This window comes from Perca fluviatilis, chromosome 17 (assembly GCF_010015445.1).
Source record: "Perca fluviatilis chromosome 17, GENO_Pfluv_1.0, whole genome shotgun sequence".
Classification (NCBI taxonomy): Eukaryota; Metazoa; Chordata; class Actinopteri; order Perciformes; family Percidae; genus Perca; species Perca fluviatilis.
Genome location: NC_053128.1, coordinates 13,444,211 through 13,460,859, shown reverse-complemented (window position 1 = coordinate 13,460,859; position 16,649 = coordinate 13,444,211). Strand labels below are relative to the sequence as shown.

General features: G+C 40.5%; 1 protein-coding gene across 1 annotated transcript; it reads left to right on the top strand.

Moving 5' to 3' along the window:
• The first annotated feature begins 2,964 nt into the window (after positions 1-2,964).
• Positions 2,965-16,154, top strand: skor2 (SKI family transcriptional corepressor 2). Its single transcript, XM_039780835.1, has 9 exons — positions 2,965-3,163; positions 5,356-7,370; positions 8,028-8,091; positions 8,890-8,967; positions 11,263-11,328; positions 11,612-11,710; positions 11,938-12,005; positions 13,081-13,144; positions 14,266-16,154. Exons 2-8 carry the CDS (start codon positions 5,385-5,387, stop codon positions 13,135-13,137), a joined length of 2,418 nt encoding a protein of 805 aa, XP_039636769.1. The 5' UTR covers positions 2,965-3,163; positions 5,356-5,384; the 3' UTR covers positions 13,138-13,144; positions 14,266-16,154.
• The last annotated feature ends 495 nt before the right edge of the window (positions 16,155-16,649 follow it).

Below are 16,649 nucleotides of genomic sequence, written 5' to 3'. Positions count from 1 at the left end.
AACATGTCAGAGACATCGTTCTCAGGCAGAGAGAACGTTGTGCATCATTACGCTCTTTCCAAAAGAATGTTTCATTATTGTCGTTTAAAGACACGGGGAATTACATTTCATAAGAGGTGTCAGTGTAGCCATGCACCTAGTTCATTAGCTTTTTATTATTACAATGGAACATTGCTGATACAGAGTAGCCTATCAACGTTTCCCTGCAAACAAATAAATAAAAAAGATACACCAACAATATTTTACACATATAGCCTACAGCATAGCTCTGCAGCAAATTTCCAAATATGCTTAAATACTTCTTTTTTTTTTAAATCGGCTAAAGGTCGAACTTGACTAACCCTTAAGTTAACCTTTACTGACAACATTGAAAATATAAACACTAAGAAATTCATATAGGCTATAAACTCAACACTAAAGTTTGTATAAGATATTAGGCCAACATTATATAAATATTTGCCGACAGGGATTTTTCGTTCAGAAAATGATTAGCTTTTAAAATACTCTACCTGCCTTTTATACCCTATGATGCCCTCTCATCTCTCTATTGTGACGTCACCCGATCCAATCGCTGCGGCCCGTGCTTGGCTCGCGGCCCCCTTCTTGTCCCGTCGCAGCTTGGTCCCGTGGCGTCCGTCCGCGAGACAAAAGCACGCGCGGTGACAACCTAAATTGGTTTGAAAAGGAGCAGATGGGGCTCATGCGCTCTGCTGTGCCGCTTATACGCGCGCGCGCACACACACACACGCACACACGCACGGATTTAAGACTGAGCCTAAAGAGTGACCCTGTCATGTTTATCAAGATGCTATTGAGAAAAGATTGGGCGAGCATACATTACAGCCAGTCTCAACATCCAACAGCCTTTTAACCAGATTGAGAATTAATTAGACTTTTTAGAATTTTTAAAACCATTAGACAAAACAAGTTGGATCAAATAGCCTTCTTTTTTCTTAGGTCTCACTGTTTTTGTGACTTTAGGCTAGCTTTTTTTATAAATAATTTAGAAAACATTTAGAAAATGTGGTTCTGACAATCTTAAATGAAAGTGTAAGCAAATTACCCGCAAAAGTGTGAAAGAAAATGAAAACTTGGCAAAGTATGGTAACGATGCAGCTTTGACTGCAGCTCTGTGAAGAAATCCTTACATTTTTATGAAGTGATATCTGAAATACACTTAACATTAGCCGTACCAGCTGCTATGTTGCATCCCTGCTTGTTTTCTGCCCCATGGCAATTGTCTGTTTCACCTTTAATCTGAATGCATACAGACAAAGCCTATATATTCCTCAATAACAACAAATGCATCATGCAAACACAAGAGCACAAATAGCCCACACCTGTGTAATGTGTGACATGCATGCGTTTATGAAACTGGTGTTCTATTTTGATCAGCAATTGGAGGCGTCAAGCGTTTTTGTTTCAGTCTTTTTTACATCCCAGACATTAAACATGGGCCACAGAAGAATTTGTCCTAAAAACAACTTCATTAAGCTGTTTTAATTAACGAGGACAATCAGTATTTGGGACAACACTTCCCTGCATCCCCATGCAGAGTTAAATGAGGTCCTGTCTCGCATCCTTCAGACATTTGCAGCTCATATCTGGGTTATAGACTTCATATTTAGGTCTACGCCTTCATATCTGTAATTTGCCTGCATATTTTTAGTGGAAGAAGTAATTGAGCAGCAGGAGCAACATGCCTGGTTTAAGAGCTTGGAGCAGGGGTGTAGTTAGGTAATTCCTCGGGCCCTCTGAGGGAGTATAGAGCCGGACCCCCCATTTTGTTAAATCAAATAATCTTACACTGCAATTTGTGAGGGCCCTCTTCAGGTGAATTGTCACTGCCTTTTATAGCACTAATCGCTAACTGGGAGCTCCTCTGACCCTAAATTACAACAGATAATATAGGCTACATGCTTCCTGCTGCCTTCCATCTCCTGTGGGATCAACCTGCCCAGGAATACAGAGTCTTATTTCAAAAAGCCTTCTCAGCGTTGAATGTGAGAATCCGCTGTACACTGACAGACAATATTCGGATCCTCTGACTGGCTGCCTCTCTGTCTGCTGCCTCAGCCTTTATTTTCTCTTTCTTCGGCCCCATGATCAGGCTAATGTTGTACTCCACACTGTGTCTGTGTTTAAAAGCCACATCTCCGATGCCAAGCTCTTCTGCTGGTTGGGTCTGCTTGCCAGCAGTTTGTTGGTAATTAATTTGCATCCCAGGGGTTGTGTATCAAAAGTCACACTCCTTGCTTGTTTATTCTAGGGTTTTCCCAAACTATTGAATGTCAACGAACCCCCTCCAAGCATGTGCAGTGGACCAGCAGACACCCATCTGATGGCGACAGCTTGTACTGTAGTTATGACTGGTTGTAGAGCTGTGCGCAGTGAATTTAAAATTAATATTCATTAAGTCACTAATACAGTGAGTACAGTGGCTACACTTATGCTAATCTTAAATGTTGTGTTGGTCTGCTGTGTTGTCGTTATAGTGAAGCGGACTAGGCTATTTCTTTCATCCTCTGAGACTTCACGGGGGCTCATTTCCCACACGCGCGAAAGTGTATGCGTATAGTTCAGGCTCGTGCGTCTCGCCGTACGTTCTGTTAGTTTGACTTTTCCAGCGTTTGAGTGGCAGTTAGCAAGACGTCGTTTTGGCTGCAGCACAGCGCGTGAAGGAGAGGAGGAATAAAGTGTGTGGGTGTGTGTGAAAGTGTTTGTGTGTGTGTGTGTGTGTGTGTGTCCTGGATGGTGGGCTGAGCTCGCGCTACACGCCAATCAAACAGAGGCAGGTGCGTTGTCCAGAGAGAGAGAGAGAGAGCGAGAGAGAGAGAGAGAGAGAGAGAGAGAGAGAAAAAAAAAAAAAAAAAAAAAAAAAAAAAAAAAAAAAAAAAGAGGGATTAGGACTGCGCGTGGTGAAAAGCGAATAAAGCCGGCGCGAGCGTCGCAGTTTACTCACATCTCACGAGCAGCTCACTCGACAGTTGAGACGAAGGCGGGTACCGATTCCGTGTGTTTCCCGGACATAACTCAGTAAAATCTGTCCGTTTCCTTGCTAAAAATGAGTTTTTTAAAGCTGTGTAGGATACATCGATTTGTCTCGTGACGGGGATATTTTTGGACTCAGTGACCGTTTTGGGAGTATTCTTGGGAGTCAGAGGTAAGGACTGCTCTGCTTCTCCTGTAAAGTTGGCTAAAATGTTGGTAAGAAATGTACCGAAACTGTGTGAAAAAAAAGAGCTTCAAAAATGATTAAAAGAAGAAAATGTTTGAGTAGACGTGTGTGTGGATTTTTCACATTCCGTTGCATTAACCATAGTTTAAAATGACTGTGGGCCAGTGACCTTATTCTATTATTATTATTATTAATAATGTTTTTTTATTTTTATCATCGCATTTCTGTCACTAAATAAACAAACCTCTGCCTTTAATATTGTTCCACGGATAGACATGATGACTAACTAGCGTTCTACTATAATAAAGGCCTAACGGTAGCCTACATTACTAGAAATCAAATTTGGGCATAACTGACATTATGCAAATTTAAATATTTCCATAGCCTATATTGTGTAATTTGACGCCCAAACTCTGAACTCTTGAGTTCGTGTTAATTGTTTAATTGCTTTATTGGTTCGTGCGACAACAGTTTGTTGTTCGGCCCACATAATTCCACCATATTAGTTCATATTGCGCTGTAATAAATTGTTCCCATTCAAAACGACACCTGTTTAATATAGCCCAAACACTTTTTTTCTGTATTCTGTACAGAAAGAAAAGTGTTTATTCTGTATTATATTTTGCTATTATAGAAATGCTATTATAGAATTTTTTCTTGAATGCAATGTGCAAATAATTGGTCATAAATGTATTAGCAATGTATTTGTTAAAACAAGAATTTTCTGAAATTATTGAAAAAAAGCAATTTCAGTTTTTTTTCTGTAGTTGTTTGTGTTTTTTGTTCTTAAATCATATCATAAATGTGATACACAAAATAAATTGTGTGCTGTAAGATAAGAATTTAAAAAAAATTTTATTCAAGAAGTTGTCAACTGACATTGAATACTAAAGCCTATTTCCAATGCTAAGCAGATTTTTTTATATGAAGTTAAAAATTGTGCTTTGTATTCCTACATTTCAAACATTACAGTAGGCTCTAATTTGTTCAAATAATAGCATGATAAATGTTTATGTCACCCAGCACATGAGGATTTCCAGCCTTCTCTTCACAGTAAATTCCCTGCTATTTCAAATATATCTAAATAAACAGGAAGACTTTTAAAGGTGAAGGAATATTTGGATTAAACAGTGTGCAGCTGAATGTGACACCAGATCAAAGGGCCACAGCCAACTTTGATATAGGAAAATGAGGTCGACATAATAGTTTAACAATACTGTAGTCGGATTGTAGTCTGAAAAAAATTCCACGTAAACATGCCTTAAAATTCCGTCTCTATGTTGTGTGTGCATGTGTGTTTCTTTTTATCTAACACTGAGATGAACTATTTAGGTTACACCATTGTCTGTATATAAAGGATATGTATGTTTGATATTCATGTCAAAACCCAACATTTAAACATTAATTTGTGCCAATGTGTTTGTGTGGGAACATGGATAATATTGTACTTTCATTGTAAACGTTAGAAGAGTGTGTTATCCTCTTTCATAGTTTGTTCACTGGCCAACTTCTGTTGAAAACAGACGCAGGCAGACACACTCACTTTAAAACTATAAATGGAGAGCTGTAAAATGCTACAGAGGCTATACTTTGTGGACAAAAACATTTAATAAATAAAGTTTTTTTTTTTTTTATAAATGCAGAGGTACTACATGAAAAATAACTGTTGCATTTGTATTTGCTGTCAACGAAAAACTTCACTTAGTATCACAGAGAAATGTTAATTCAGTATCCCAATTCACTTATAATTTATCTATGCACTCAATAATTTTATAAGAATAGTTGTAGATGACAAATCAATTTTCTTTATTATTTTTGAAGTGATGTTGAAGTAGGATATTTAAAGAAATTAGCCTGTTCCTAAAGAAAGAAAAGATAAAAACAGTTTGTTTTTTGTCTATAAAATTGTGTAACAGATATACATTTAATTTAAATGCATTACATTTAAAAAACTATTAAATTTGTCAATATGAACCTTTTTTTTTTCTTTTTTTTTTTACAAATTCCACACATCAAAGTATTTCTGGGCACACCTACATGTATATCATAAGTAATTAACTAGCTATTTCATATTTTGTGTATTACAGGAAGACAGGACGTGTGTAAACAAGAGGAATTTTTTTATGGTAAAATAAATCAACTCATGGATCTTTATTTCTTCCTTTATTTTCATGCAGGTCTTTCTACCAACAGTTTTCCTCCAAGTATGGACAAGACCCATCTTTCGAGCCCTAATGATATCATAATGACGAGCTCAACAGGCCCCTACCAGCAGGAACCCCTGACACCACCCAGACCCGCCCATCTCCACTCCTCATCCTCTTCCTTATCCTCCCCCTCTCCGTCCTCTTCCTCTTCACCCATGAAGCCAAACCAGGTCGGCCAGGTCATCCTATACGGCGTTCCCATTGTATCGCTGGTCATTGATCACAATGAGAGACTTTGCCTGGCACAGATTTCTAACACGCTCCTCAAGAACTACAGTTATAATGAGATTCATAATCGCCGCGTGGCGCTGGGCATCACCTGTGTCCAGTGCACTCCGGTTCAGTTGGAGATTCTTCGCCGGGCCGGTGCCATGCCCATCTCGTCACGCCGTTGTGGCATGATCACCAAGCGCGAAGCTGAGCGCCTCTGCAAGTCCTTCCTGGGAGAGAACGCACCGCCGAAACTGCCAGATAACTTTGCCTTTGATGTGACACACGAGTGCGCCTGGGGTTGCCGTGGTAACTTCATCCCGGCACGCTACAACAGCTCCAGGGCCAAATGCATCAAGTGCTCCTTGTGCAACATGTACTTCTCCCCAAATAAGTTCATTTTCCATTCCCACCGCACACCAGACGCCAAGTACACCCAGCCCGACGCCGCCAACTTTAACTCCTGGCGACGGCACCTCAAACTCTCTGACAAACACCCAGCTGATGAGATGGTCTTCGCATGGGAAGACGTCAAAGCTATGTTCAATGGAGGTAGCCGGAAGAGAGCGCTGCCCTCCTCAGCCCATTGTTCCTCCATCGGTTCTATGAAGACTCTCCCAGGTTCGGTGTCTCACATGATGGGTGACTTGGGTGCTCAGAAAAGAGCCCGCTTTGAAGATGAGGATGATCTGGATGGAGGCAGTCTGTCTCCCCGTAAGACACCACGTAGCTACCCTGTCATCCCTGTCCCAAGCAAAGGCTTTGGCATGCTGCAGAAGTTCCCTCCCACGTCGCTCTTTCCCTCGCCTTACCCCTTCCCAGCATTCGGCCTCTGCCAGCAGAAAAAAGATGACAGTGATGTTTCCGGTGGGCAGAAAGGAGCAGGGTTGTCAGGTCTTTTATGGCCTGGCCGCAAAGACACTTTTTATCCTCCTTTCTGCATGTTTTGGCCACCAAGAGCGGCAGGAGGAATCCCTGTCCCCACCTACCTCCAGCCTCAGCCCAGCGCCCTCTCCTCTTTGGCAGACAACCCTTCTCTCAGGCAGGCCTTTTTGGATCTCTCAGAACCCAGCGAGCCTGTAGCTGTAACCGGCAACGAAAGTAGCGTCAGCGCGACCATGGCCCCCGGCAGCACGACAACCACACCCAGATCATCTGGGCTGTTTGACCCAGAATGCACCACAGTAACACCTGACCTTCGCCCTGTGACATCAGAGGGCTGGCTCAAACTCCTGGACACCCCAACCTTCCAAGCCAGGAAGCCGAGCTACGGCTCAGCCTTCCGACCTGTGATCAAGGATGCCGAGAGCATGGCCAAGCTCCACAGCAACGGCGGAGCAGTCGCTGGGGCAACAGACGAGGACTTTGGGGTCGTGGTCGCCCGGTCAGACCGCCAACAGCGGCTGTCGCCCAGCAGCAGCTGTAGTTACGGGAGTGAAAGTGGAGGCGATGGAGAGGTGGAGGGAGTGGAGAGTGAGGAGGAGGGGGAGGTGGATGTGGAGTCGTCGAAGCAGGAGGAGGAGGAGGAGGAGGGGAGCTTCACAAACAGGCCGCCACAGACTCAAAGCAACCTGTTTCTCCCTGCGTTGAGCGACGGTCATGGAGAGGAGAGGGGGAAGGAGAGAGGGAGTGGCGCTGTGTATACCAGCACCTCCCCTCCCTCCTCCTCGGACCCCATCCAGCGGGAGTCCCCCAGCCTGCCTGCCTCCCCTACTGCCAGCCTGCCTCTCTCCAGCTCCACCCCGCCTCACCGAGATGACCCAGCTTACAAAAACGTAAATATCCCCCCAGGCCACTTTAGCTAATTATTATTTAAATGGTGCTGCAGTCAGGCAGTGATACGATCTGCATAAGCAGATTGATAGGCTGGTTTCTCCCTGTAGAAATTGAAACAGTCACCCCACTCTGATCCTGGCTAATAGGCCCAGGTGTGGATTGTTTAATGGCCACGGTGTGTTTGTTCTCCCTCTGTCACCCCAGCCTGTTAGGGCAACTCTAATCTTTAACCTGTCGACTCCCACATTAACCAGGCCTCTGAGAGAAAGAGAGGAGGAGGAGGAGGAGCATTTTAAACCAGAGCAGAGTTGAATCATCCATTGAGTAACATGCTGCAAATACATCTGACTGATATTAGAGATGGAGAGGAAAGAAAGTCTTTAACCATGTACACTAAATTGGATCATTACAGATGAATGTTACCATTGGCTGATAAAAAGCAGAGCGCCAACCAGGGAGATTTGCCCAGTAATGACTTAGATTTTACACAAACAAAATCAATATTGATTTATATAAACAATAACATCACATCAAAGAATCAAAATTAGAAAGCTTTTACTCTGCCTTTATAAGACTTATGTTCTGCTCTGTTGTAATTTAACTATACAATGCATAACAAGTATATGAAATTCTAACAGTGCATATATTTTTTTCAGGTTCACAAAAATAGAGATGAAGGACTACCTGTGTACGCAACCAAAGACAACTCCAGCATTTCTGGTGAGCACAGATATTTAAATCTTGTTTTTCTTCAATCTGTTTTTAAACCTTTTCTGTTCATATGTTCTGATACACGGGTAAAAAAAGTATATAATGGTAGAATACACAATAAACACAAGATCAAAAATTTTTCTTGGAAGCATAGTTTTACATGATAATGCTGCTCACAAGTATAATGAAAATATCAGTTGTGTGCCATTCTTTTTTATTTTTTTACTGTAAAATACTGCTGTCTTAAAAGTTCAAAGACATCATACACTATTAAGCATTTGCAAAACCAAAATGCAGTTTCTCTTTCATATATAATCTACAAAAAACACTTTGCTCGCGCGGCTGTTCGCATGGGTTGCTTGACACTACATCTTTCACCCTTAAGTTGTTTTACAATGCGTTGGTTTCATCAAACGTTTGAACAGGTTTTTACACTGTTTCATCAAATAGCATTACACAATCTATTTCAGCAAACTGTTACACACTATCTGTTTCATCAGACGTCTGAGTCAGTTGTATTATAGCATCTTTGTTTCATTTAGTGTCTGAGTGAGTGGTTTTATAGTGCCTCTGTGTCCCTGCGAGGCTCATATTCCTGTGACGTTTCATTTGCTCCTCTCATCTCCCACTCTGACCCTTTCGCTGAAGAAAATGTCTTGTGTGTGTTTTGTGGTGGTGTGCTCTCATGGCCCACATACACACAAAGGACACACACCATGCGCACACTTAGTTATCTCCATGTGTCCGGATAACCAGCTCAACCAATGGGCCTTACTGAAACTCTCTTCCTGTCTCATTTTCTCTCAGATGAAAACAAAGAGCAGAATAGTTTCTTCGTACCAGACAGTGAAACGTCAGCACCCGACTACTGGAGGGAAAGCTCAGGTAGGAATACTTGTGTGTTTTTTGTTTTTGCAGAGCAGTTGGATATGGTAAAAAAAAACTTCAATCAAAGAAGAAAATACAGAAGTATTGACATGTTAGGTACTCCTAAAAGTCTAATTATTAGGATGGCAAGGTTAATTTAAATTCTGCATTTGGCTTTACTCTAGTGTAATTTGAATCTCACATTGCAGAGCAACTCTGAGGTCTTTATGAAGCCTCAGATTGAATCATGATCAAACATTTACCTCAGAAAATAAAAAATAAATGAATATTTGCAAGGGCAGCTTGAGACTGTACAGTTAGCAAATTAGAATTACAATCTCGAATAACTTATCTACAAAGCAGAAAAAAAAAATTTGATTGTTTTAGATAGATCGATTTGTATTATATAACGGCATCAAAAGCTAAAGTCCTGTTTTAATTCAGCACACACCATGTGGATGAGTATGCACCGTGTAAAAATGTCCATACATCAAACAATGCTGAAAACATATGACTTCATGTACATAAGTTCAAATTTCTACTTATTACACAAATGAGTCTCAGAATACTGAATAGTAAAGCAGTGAGAGAAAGCTATTCGGTCTTCAGTTTCATCCACCTCAATCTCCTCCTCCTCTCAGACATGAGCTAGGGATTCATATAAATACACAGAGATGAAACAGCAGTGGAAAACTGCTTCTGCCGCCGCTCTGCCACGGCTGCTCTCTTTAGCGGCATTGTCGCCAGGGCTGTTGCTCTTAGGGGGGCCGTTATAGTTCAACAAGAAAACATAAGCTCAGAGATAAGCAGCCGCGCTGGCAATCTCCATCCTAGACCCATATTGCCGCCGACATAATTGCCTTTTTTCCCTTTTTTCCCTTTTCAGCGCAAAAAAAACCTTTCCCGTTTGAAAAAGATCACAGCTTATTGCCTTTTTATATCTGTCAGGAAGACATTAAAAGTGCTTTATGACATCTGTGCCAACATTTATATCTACCTCCCCCGCCCCCCCCCCACACCCAACCCCCCCCACTCCCTCGAACCCTACACACACACACATACACCGTAATGATCTCTGCACATAATGTATAATGTATTTCGAAAAATTACACGAAACAAATTAAATGAGACCACCTTTCCCCTGATTGCCAAATGTCTCCCTGGGCGGTGGGAAGCTCTACGTGATTAGAAGGCCTGATTCCTTCGAGTCGTCCCCCCCCCCCTCCACTGTCTTTAAACTCTCCCTCTGTTTCTAGGGAGAAAAAATAATCTAATTTTCCATTTATGTAATGCAAACCGCCTTGGCTTTGACTATTCACGGTTAATTGACTGTCAAACGAGGTTGTTATCCTCGGGCTCTGTCTGCAAATTTGCTTGTCAAATGAGACAGAGAGAGGAGAGGAAAGGAGAGAGAGGAGAGAGAGAAGAGGAGAGCTCTCTCTGCTCTAAATGAGAGAGAGAAGCATGTGGAGTCTTAAGGAGCCAGGATATGAAATGACTGGAGGGGAATATACATATCGAGTTTGCTGGATCGCTTCATTTAAGGTGCACAATGCCTCATTGTCACTATTCAGATGCAAACATACACGCAGAACAATATAGAAACTTTCAAACTGGTACATTGGAAAACAGCATGTGATGAAGATGTTTGTTTAAAAAAAAGGCAAATGGAGGATGGAGATGTTTTAAAGCAACAAGTAGGTTGCTTCCAGCAGTAACAAAGAGTACAAAATATACATCATAACAAAATGCTGCATAACTATAAATATACTGTTTTACATTATTTTACGGTTACTCTATCCTCATGTAGTTTTCATAACCACTGGTATTGGTCAAAACAATTCCCCTGCCAAAAAATAACAGTTTGGAAGCACAGCACCTACACTTCAGTTTTAAGAGCTACAAAATCGATTTCATTTCTGAACGCAAGCAGTGTTCTTTTGTTGTCTTAAGAGAAAGCAATATGATCTGACAGCAAGAAGAGATTGAACACATCAGGGAGAGGGAGTGCAGGAAAGGTCTCCATCTACAGTGCCGTCCAAATTGTTACCACTATCTTACACTGACATCTAGAGGCCAGCGAGTGAATTACAGTGCTACACTGAAGACTGGTGGGGAGAGGATGAGGCAATGCAGAATGGTTTACACTGCAAAAAGAAAGACGATTATGAATATGTGACTCAGATATGATCTGATGTTGTGGTAGAATAGGAGTGGAACTCTCTGGGCCAAATGCAACTTATATACTGTAACTGTGTCTGAAAATGAATATGGCATATGTGGAAAAGAAATTAAGTCTTCTTGTGTTTTCAGGTGATCGAAGCCAAGGTGCTGCCTCTCCGGTGCCGCTAAAGAAGGACGTTGAGAACATGGAGAAAGGTAAAGATTGTTAATTTGAGGAACACAGCTTGTTGCTCTTGGGGGAAATTGTTGGGTCTTTGTAAATTATACAGTGTGATCTAGACCTACTCTATCTCTAAAGTGTCCTGTGATAACTCCTGTTATGATTTGACTCTATAAATTGAATTGAATTGAATTAAATTGAATTGATATGTAGGTAAACATCCCCACTCTTCTGGTCGCTGGATTGACCATATAAATATATATAGAGAGGATCTATTTTACTGAAATTATTTCTTCTAAACGATTTCTGCTCCTGCAGAGGAGCTCCAGAAGGTTCTGCTGGAGCAGATTGACTTCAGGAGGAGACTGGAGCAAGAGTTTCACGCTCTGAAGGGCACCTCACCATTTCCTGTCTTCCGTAAGTCATTTCTTTTCACTCAACTCACTTTTCTTTTTCATACTCTGAAGGGCAACTTCTCCTTCTCTTGTCTTTCTGAAGTTCTTTACCATTTTGTCTCCGCCCTCTTACTTTTCTCTTCCCCCTGTTTGACTCCTTCATCAGCTGTATTATTAAAACTGTTCTTGATCAGTTACTCAAATGATAGTACTGCTCAGTCTAATCATAGATTCTTGCGCTAATTTCAGATAATTTCCAAGACCAGATGAAACGAGAGCTCGCCTACAGAGAAGAGATGGTCCAGCAATTACAGATGGTAAGATTACCAATGATACAATCAGTGCTGAACACTGATGGAAAATAAATATCATTGCTACGGCAAATAAAACACCCTTTTATAGATACGTGAATTTAAAAAAAGGCCTCACTGTTCGCTTTGAAAACCAATCTTCATAATGATTTTCAGAAGGAATATAATTAAGACTAATTATGAAGCACAGGAAAATATAGTTACACAGTTTGAGCAGGAAAAGACAAAATCAAAAAAGCATTAGGAGATGTGACGATAACAGCCCAATTAACACTTCAACTACGGTAGACTGTAGATATACATATGAAATCCTAACCCATGTCTTAAACTAAAACAGAAATGAATCAAAGAATAAATAAAGCCACCAGGACTCAACCAGACACTTCTCCTATTGCTTATTTGTCCATCAAACGACAGAGGCAATCATCTAGTTTGTCTTTCATGGGTGAGAAGTTCCTCTGCAGCCGTCTGAGTGTTTCCGTCCACATCAATCACCGGAGCAGCTGGCAGACAGGCTGACAGACGTGTTTGTCTTTGCTTTCTGACACATGCAACAACCGTACACGCTCGTGTGCACATGATCGCAAACCCCACACGTCCACCGAAACACACAAAAGAGCACGCTGCATTCATGTAACCACGTAAGCAGACGTCTAAACAGGCACACAAGCTCATTTAGAAGCGTAAAAATGCAACAACAAAAAAAAAACATTCAAAATTGACTAATGTGTCTAGAACCAGCAGATGGATCTGTCTGAGAATAATGACACATTAATTTCACCCAGACATTCATATGTCAACTAAATTTTAGATTTATGTCGCTGCATTATATTTTAGAATTTTGACTGAATTTGAATATCACACCCAAATTGTACACCTCTTGCCCAGAATTTAGGATTTACCCTTTTAAGTGTAATGGAATATTAATATGATTTACAGTAACTTGTTTCTTTTCACAAATAGGCAAATGTGTGTGTGTGTTTTTTTAACAAAATATTGTTATTAGCCCTCACATAATGCCTTATTTTAAAACTGAAAAGCCATTTCTCATGGAATCTCATTTGTCTGTTGTTTCTTTCAGATTCCCTACGCAAACATCCTCAGAAAAGAAAAGATCAGCTCCCATCTCAACAAGTAAACATAAGGTGACTTTTTTTTTTTTCAATTATTTGATAATGCAGCATATTAATAGAACAATATCAACATGGTAGATGTCAGATGAGGATATAACCATTTAATTATTTACAACACAAAGCAGCACGATTAGGTTCAGCAAAGTTGAATTGCCTTTGAAATGGTTCTAATAGTTTATTGGAAGCTAAACCACATTTAGCCTGGATTTGAGAGTTTGCAGCCAGACCAGGCTGTAATCATGCAAATGAAAATAAATAAAATAAAATTAATGGCAAATAGTGAAATTCAATTACTTTTCAGTGTTTAAGTTGCTTGACAATAGGCCATCCTGGTCCAGTAAACTTCAGCCATCTGATAGCTACAGTGTAAAGAATGTTCAATTTCACTTCACAGTGGCACACTAACTAACCCTTAAGGCGCTGACACACCAACCCGATTATCGTCCGTCGGACAGTCTGGCGAGGTCAGTGACTCGAGTCGGTTCGGTATGTTCCGTGCCGGAGCCATCGGCCTTCATTTGGGCTAATTTGACTTGTTGAATCGGAAAGTGGGCAGTCGGACTCAATGACCAATCTGATTGGTGGAGTGCTAACCCGGAAATGACGAGCGGGACGAGCGGGACTAATCTTTTAAACTGACCTTTGTCGATCTGAAATGAAGACAGATTCAGCAACTGCACGGCCTATTTCTCGCTTAAAATGTTTTCAGAAACACGTTTCGGTGAACTATTTTAGTACAATATGAGATCGTATTCCGAACGAGCGGCCATTAAGGTCTGGCTTTGAAATTCGGAAGAAGCCAGACCCATGTGACGTGTTCGTTCAATCAACTGACGGTTTTCTTTTTTTGGGGCGACAATACAGATTAGCGCCGCCTGCTGTTATGGAGACGTATTACGGCTCGCGCACACGCAGAACATACGATCAAGTTGGCGTCGCGTCGCTGTGTTCCGAGGCATTTTTTTGACCAACTCAGGGAGGCAGTCAGTCCGACTTTTCTGCTGAAAGTCGGCCGTCGGGTTGGTGTGTCAGAGCCTTTAACACCTGCCTCTGGCCCCATTTTAACAGACTATAAGTGTCTTTGAAAAACATGACGCTAATGTTGGGATTTTATTTCATTATTGTCTTCACAGGCTGAGTCAAGAAAATCCCACGTGAGAGGAAGAAGCTGCCTGGATTTCTGTAAATTTACCAAGAAGGAAAAAAAACAAACATGAAAACCGACAGAGAAATATAGGAGAGAGGAGAGAGACACAAACAGAAAGAAATATGACACTATAGTATATAAATATGTTTTCCTTGGACAGTGTTTTATTTCTGATTCTGTACTACAACCTCTGTTAATAGCCCTGCACTTAAACTCTGTCTTACAAAAACACATTTGGACCAGTTTGTCTGTGGGGTGGCACACTGATAAAAGTTTCATCCCTGTCTCCTTTTCCCTGGGTTCACTTTATTTCCCAAACGGTCTGAACTGAAATGGGCACAAACTGACGACATCAGGGGAAACAGAATGACTCCTGCTCTTTCCTCATTGCTGCACTGGCAGTCAGACTCAAAGCTTTACCCAACCAGGACCAAAGCAACCACAACCTTTCTCGTCTTTCGTGAATTTTAGGGCTGTTAAAGACCACCAGGAAGGCAGTTGGAGACTTTGTCACAAAAAAACAAAAAAACTCTGAAATGTTATGAGCTCTTTAAAGATGAAGAGCAAGAAGAAAGAGTCATAGATACAGTAAGAATGGCTGTTATTGTCCACGACTCTGACTGCTGCTGGCCCAACTGTACATACACCAGACTGTGGATGAGGATGGACTTCACACTAAGATTGTTGCTGTTGTTGTTATTATTGATGTTGCCGTGGTATCACCAAATGGGGACCCTAACGAGAAACAAACATTCCAAGCTTTATGTATTGGCAACATTTGATCCTAAAGGGATTCTCCTCATCGTGTCCAGTTGTGTTTAATGACCAAAAGAAATCATTATTTCCACTGATTATCAACATGGTCAATCATCACTGATGAGGTCAGATGCATCATGTCTAGTCTGTTAGATGACCCGAACTTGAATATGCCAGATGAAGAACAAAATAAAGGGGGGAAATGAATGTAGTATTGGTGTTTTGGATGCAATGAGACCATTATTAATAGAGGGTGGTATCGCAAAAAGGTTCACGCTTTAAGCAAACAGTTTGTACTCATAGTTTTAGTATTTGGGAGTGATTTCTGAGTGAATAAAAAAATAATTAAGTATTATGTTCAATGCAGATGTTGCTGCACTGATTATACGTTGTTCACCTTTTATTCATACAGGAAGAGTTACCTCAACAACATCCTGTGTCACATAGTTAAGAAGCAGTGTTCTTCTGTTAATTATATCGAACATCTGGAGAATCCTTCGCTCAAAGGCACCCTGAAAGTATTGTTAACCCTTCGCCCAAATTTTCTAACCATCAACCCACAGGCTTTACCTCCAGTCAGAGGGGAAGGTAATATTGCCATCATGGGCTAAATGTGTGGGGTGTGATCAGATGGGGAATCGACATTTAAAGGCCAATTCTTTTTACTTGTTTGCCAACCAAATGAGTGTCCAGGCAACGAGGAGCAAAAGACTGAAGTTTGTCAGTGTTGTATATCTACCTGTAAATTATTTTTGCCTGACTGTATAAACTGTCATAGTGAGAATACTGAACCTCACAGTCAGTCTATCTATATGTGTTTGTTTGTTTATTTATTTGAGTATCAGGGCCTAAGACCCTGATTGTGAAAATATTATTTATTATAATGTTAAAGAAAAAGAAAGCAACATGATGATGATGATGATGGTGCAGTCAGAGTATGTCAGAGAGAATAAAAATGAGAACTCACTCATCTTGTTTATAAAATGAAATGAATGAATGGATAAAGTTGTCATTTACTGAGAGCAATGTTATCATCATAAACTGTTAATGCAGATGTATTTACATATGTTCTTGTAGTTTCTCTACTACTTATGTGTAAATTAAAAGTCTATACAATAACCAGAATGTGGTTTTATGTTTAGGCCTATTTGCTGTTTATGGAGTTGAAATCCTTTTAGCTTCATGCTAATAAGTCGGATTAGAAGGTGAACCCTTACCAACTTCAGAAAAGAAATGCATATGATATAAGATACATAGATTGGTAAAATCATACATGTACAGTACATACAAACGAAATAAAGGAACAGGACAGGAGAGACAGTATACAGTGTAAGATAATGTGAAAATATTGTGAAAACTTTAGATCATCTTTTTTTTAGTGCTTTGTTAGTTGATGTTCAAAACAACAAAAAAACATTTAATGAATTTAAATTTAATTTAATTTAAAATGTATTCATTATTTCCTTTTTTATAATCTTATTTTTCAAAATAGCCTGTTTTTACTTTTTTAGGGAAGATAATTAGAATGGAAAATGTGACATATAATGTCCAAATATGACCTGATTCTCGCAAAAATACACTCTTTAAATAAATACATCAAAATAAAAGCTCCCT

Coding starts and splice junctions, on each gene's coding strand:
- skor2 (XM_039780835.1), top strand. CDS start 5,385: ATGGACAAGACCCATCTTTCGAGCCCTAATGATATCATAATGACGAGC. Junction 11,329..11,611: donor CGTTGAGAACATGGAGAAAG/GTAAAGATTGTT, acceptor CTGCTCCTGCAG/AGGAGCTCCAGAAGGTTCTG. Junction 12,006..13,080: donor TGGTCCAGCAATTACAGATG/GTAAGATTACCA, acceptor TGTTTCTTTCAG/ATTCCCTACGCAAACATCCT.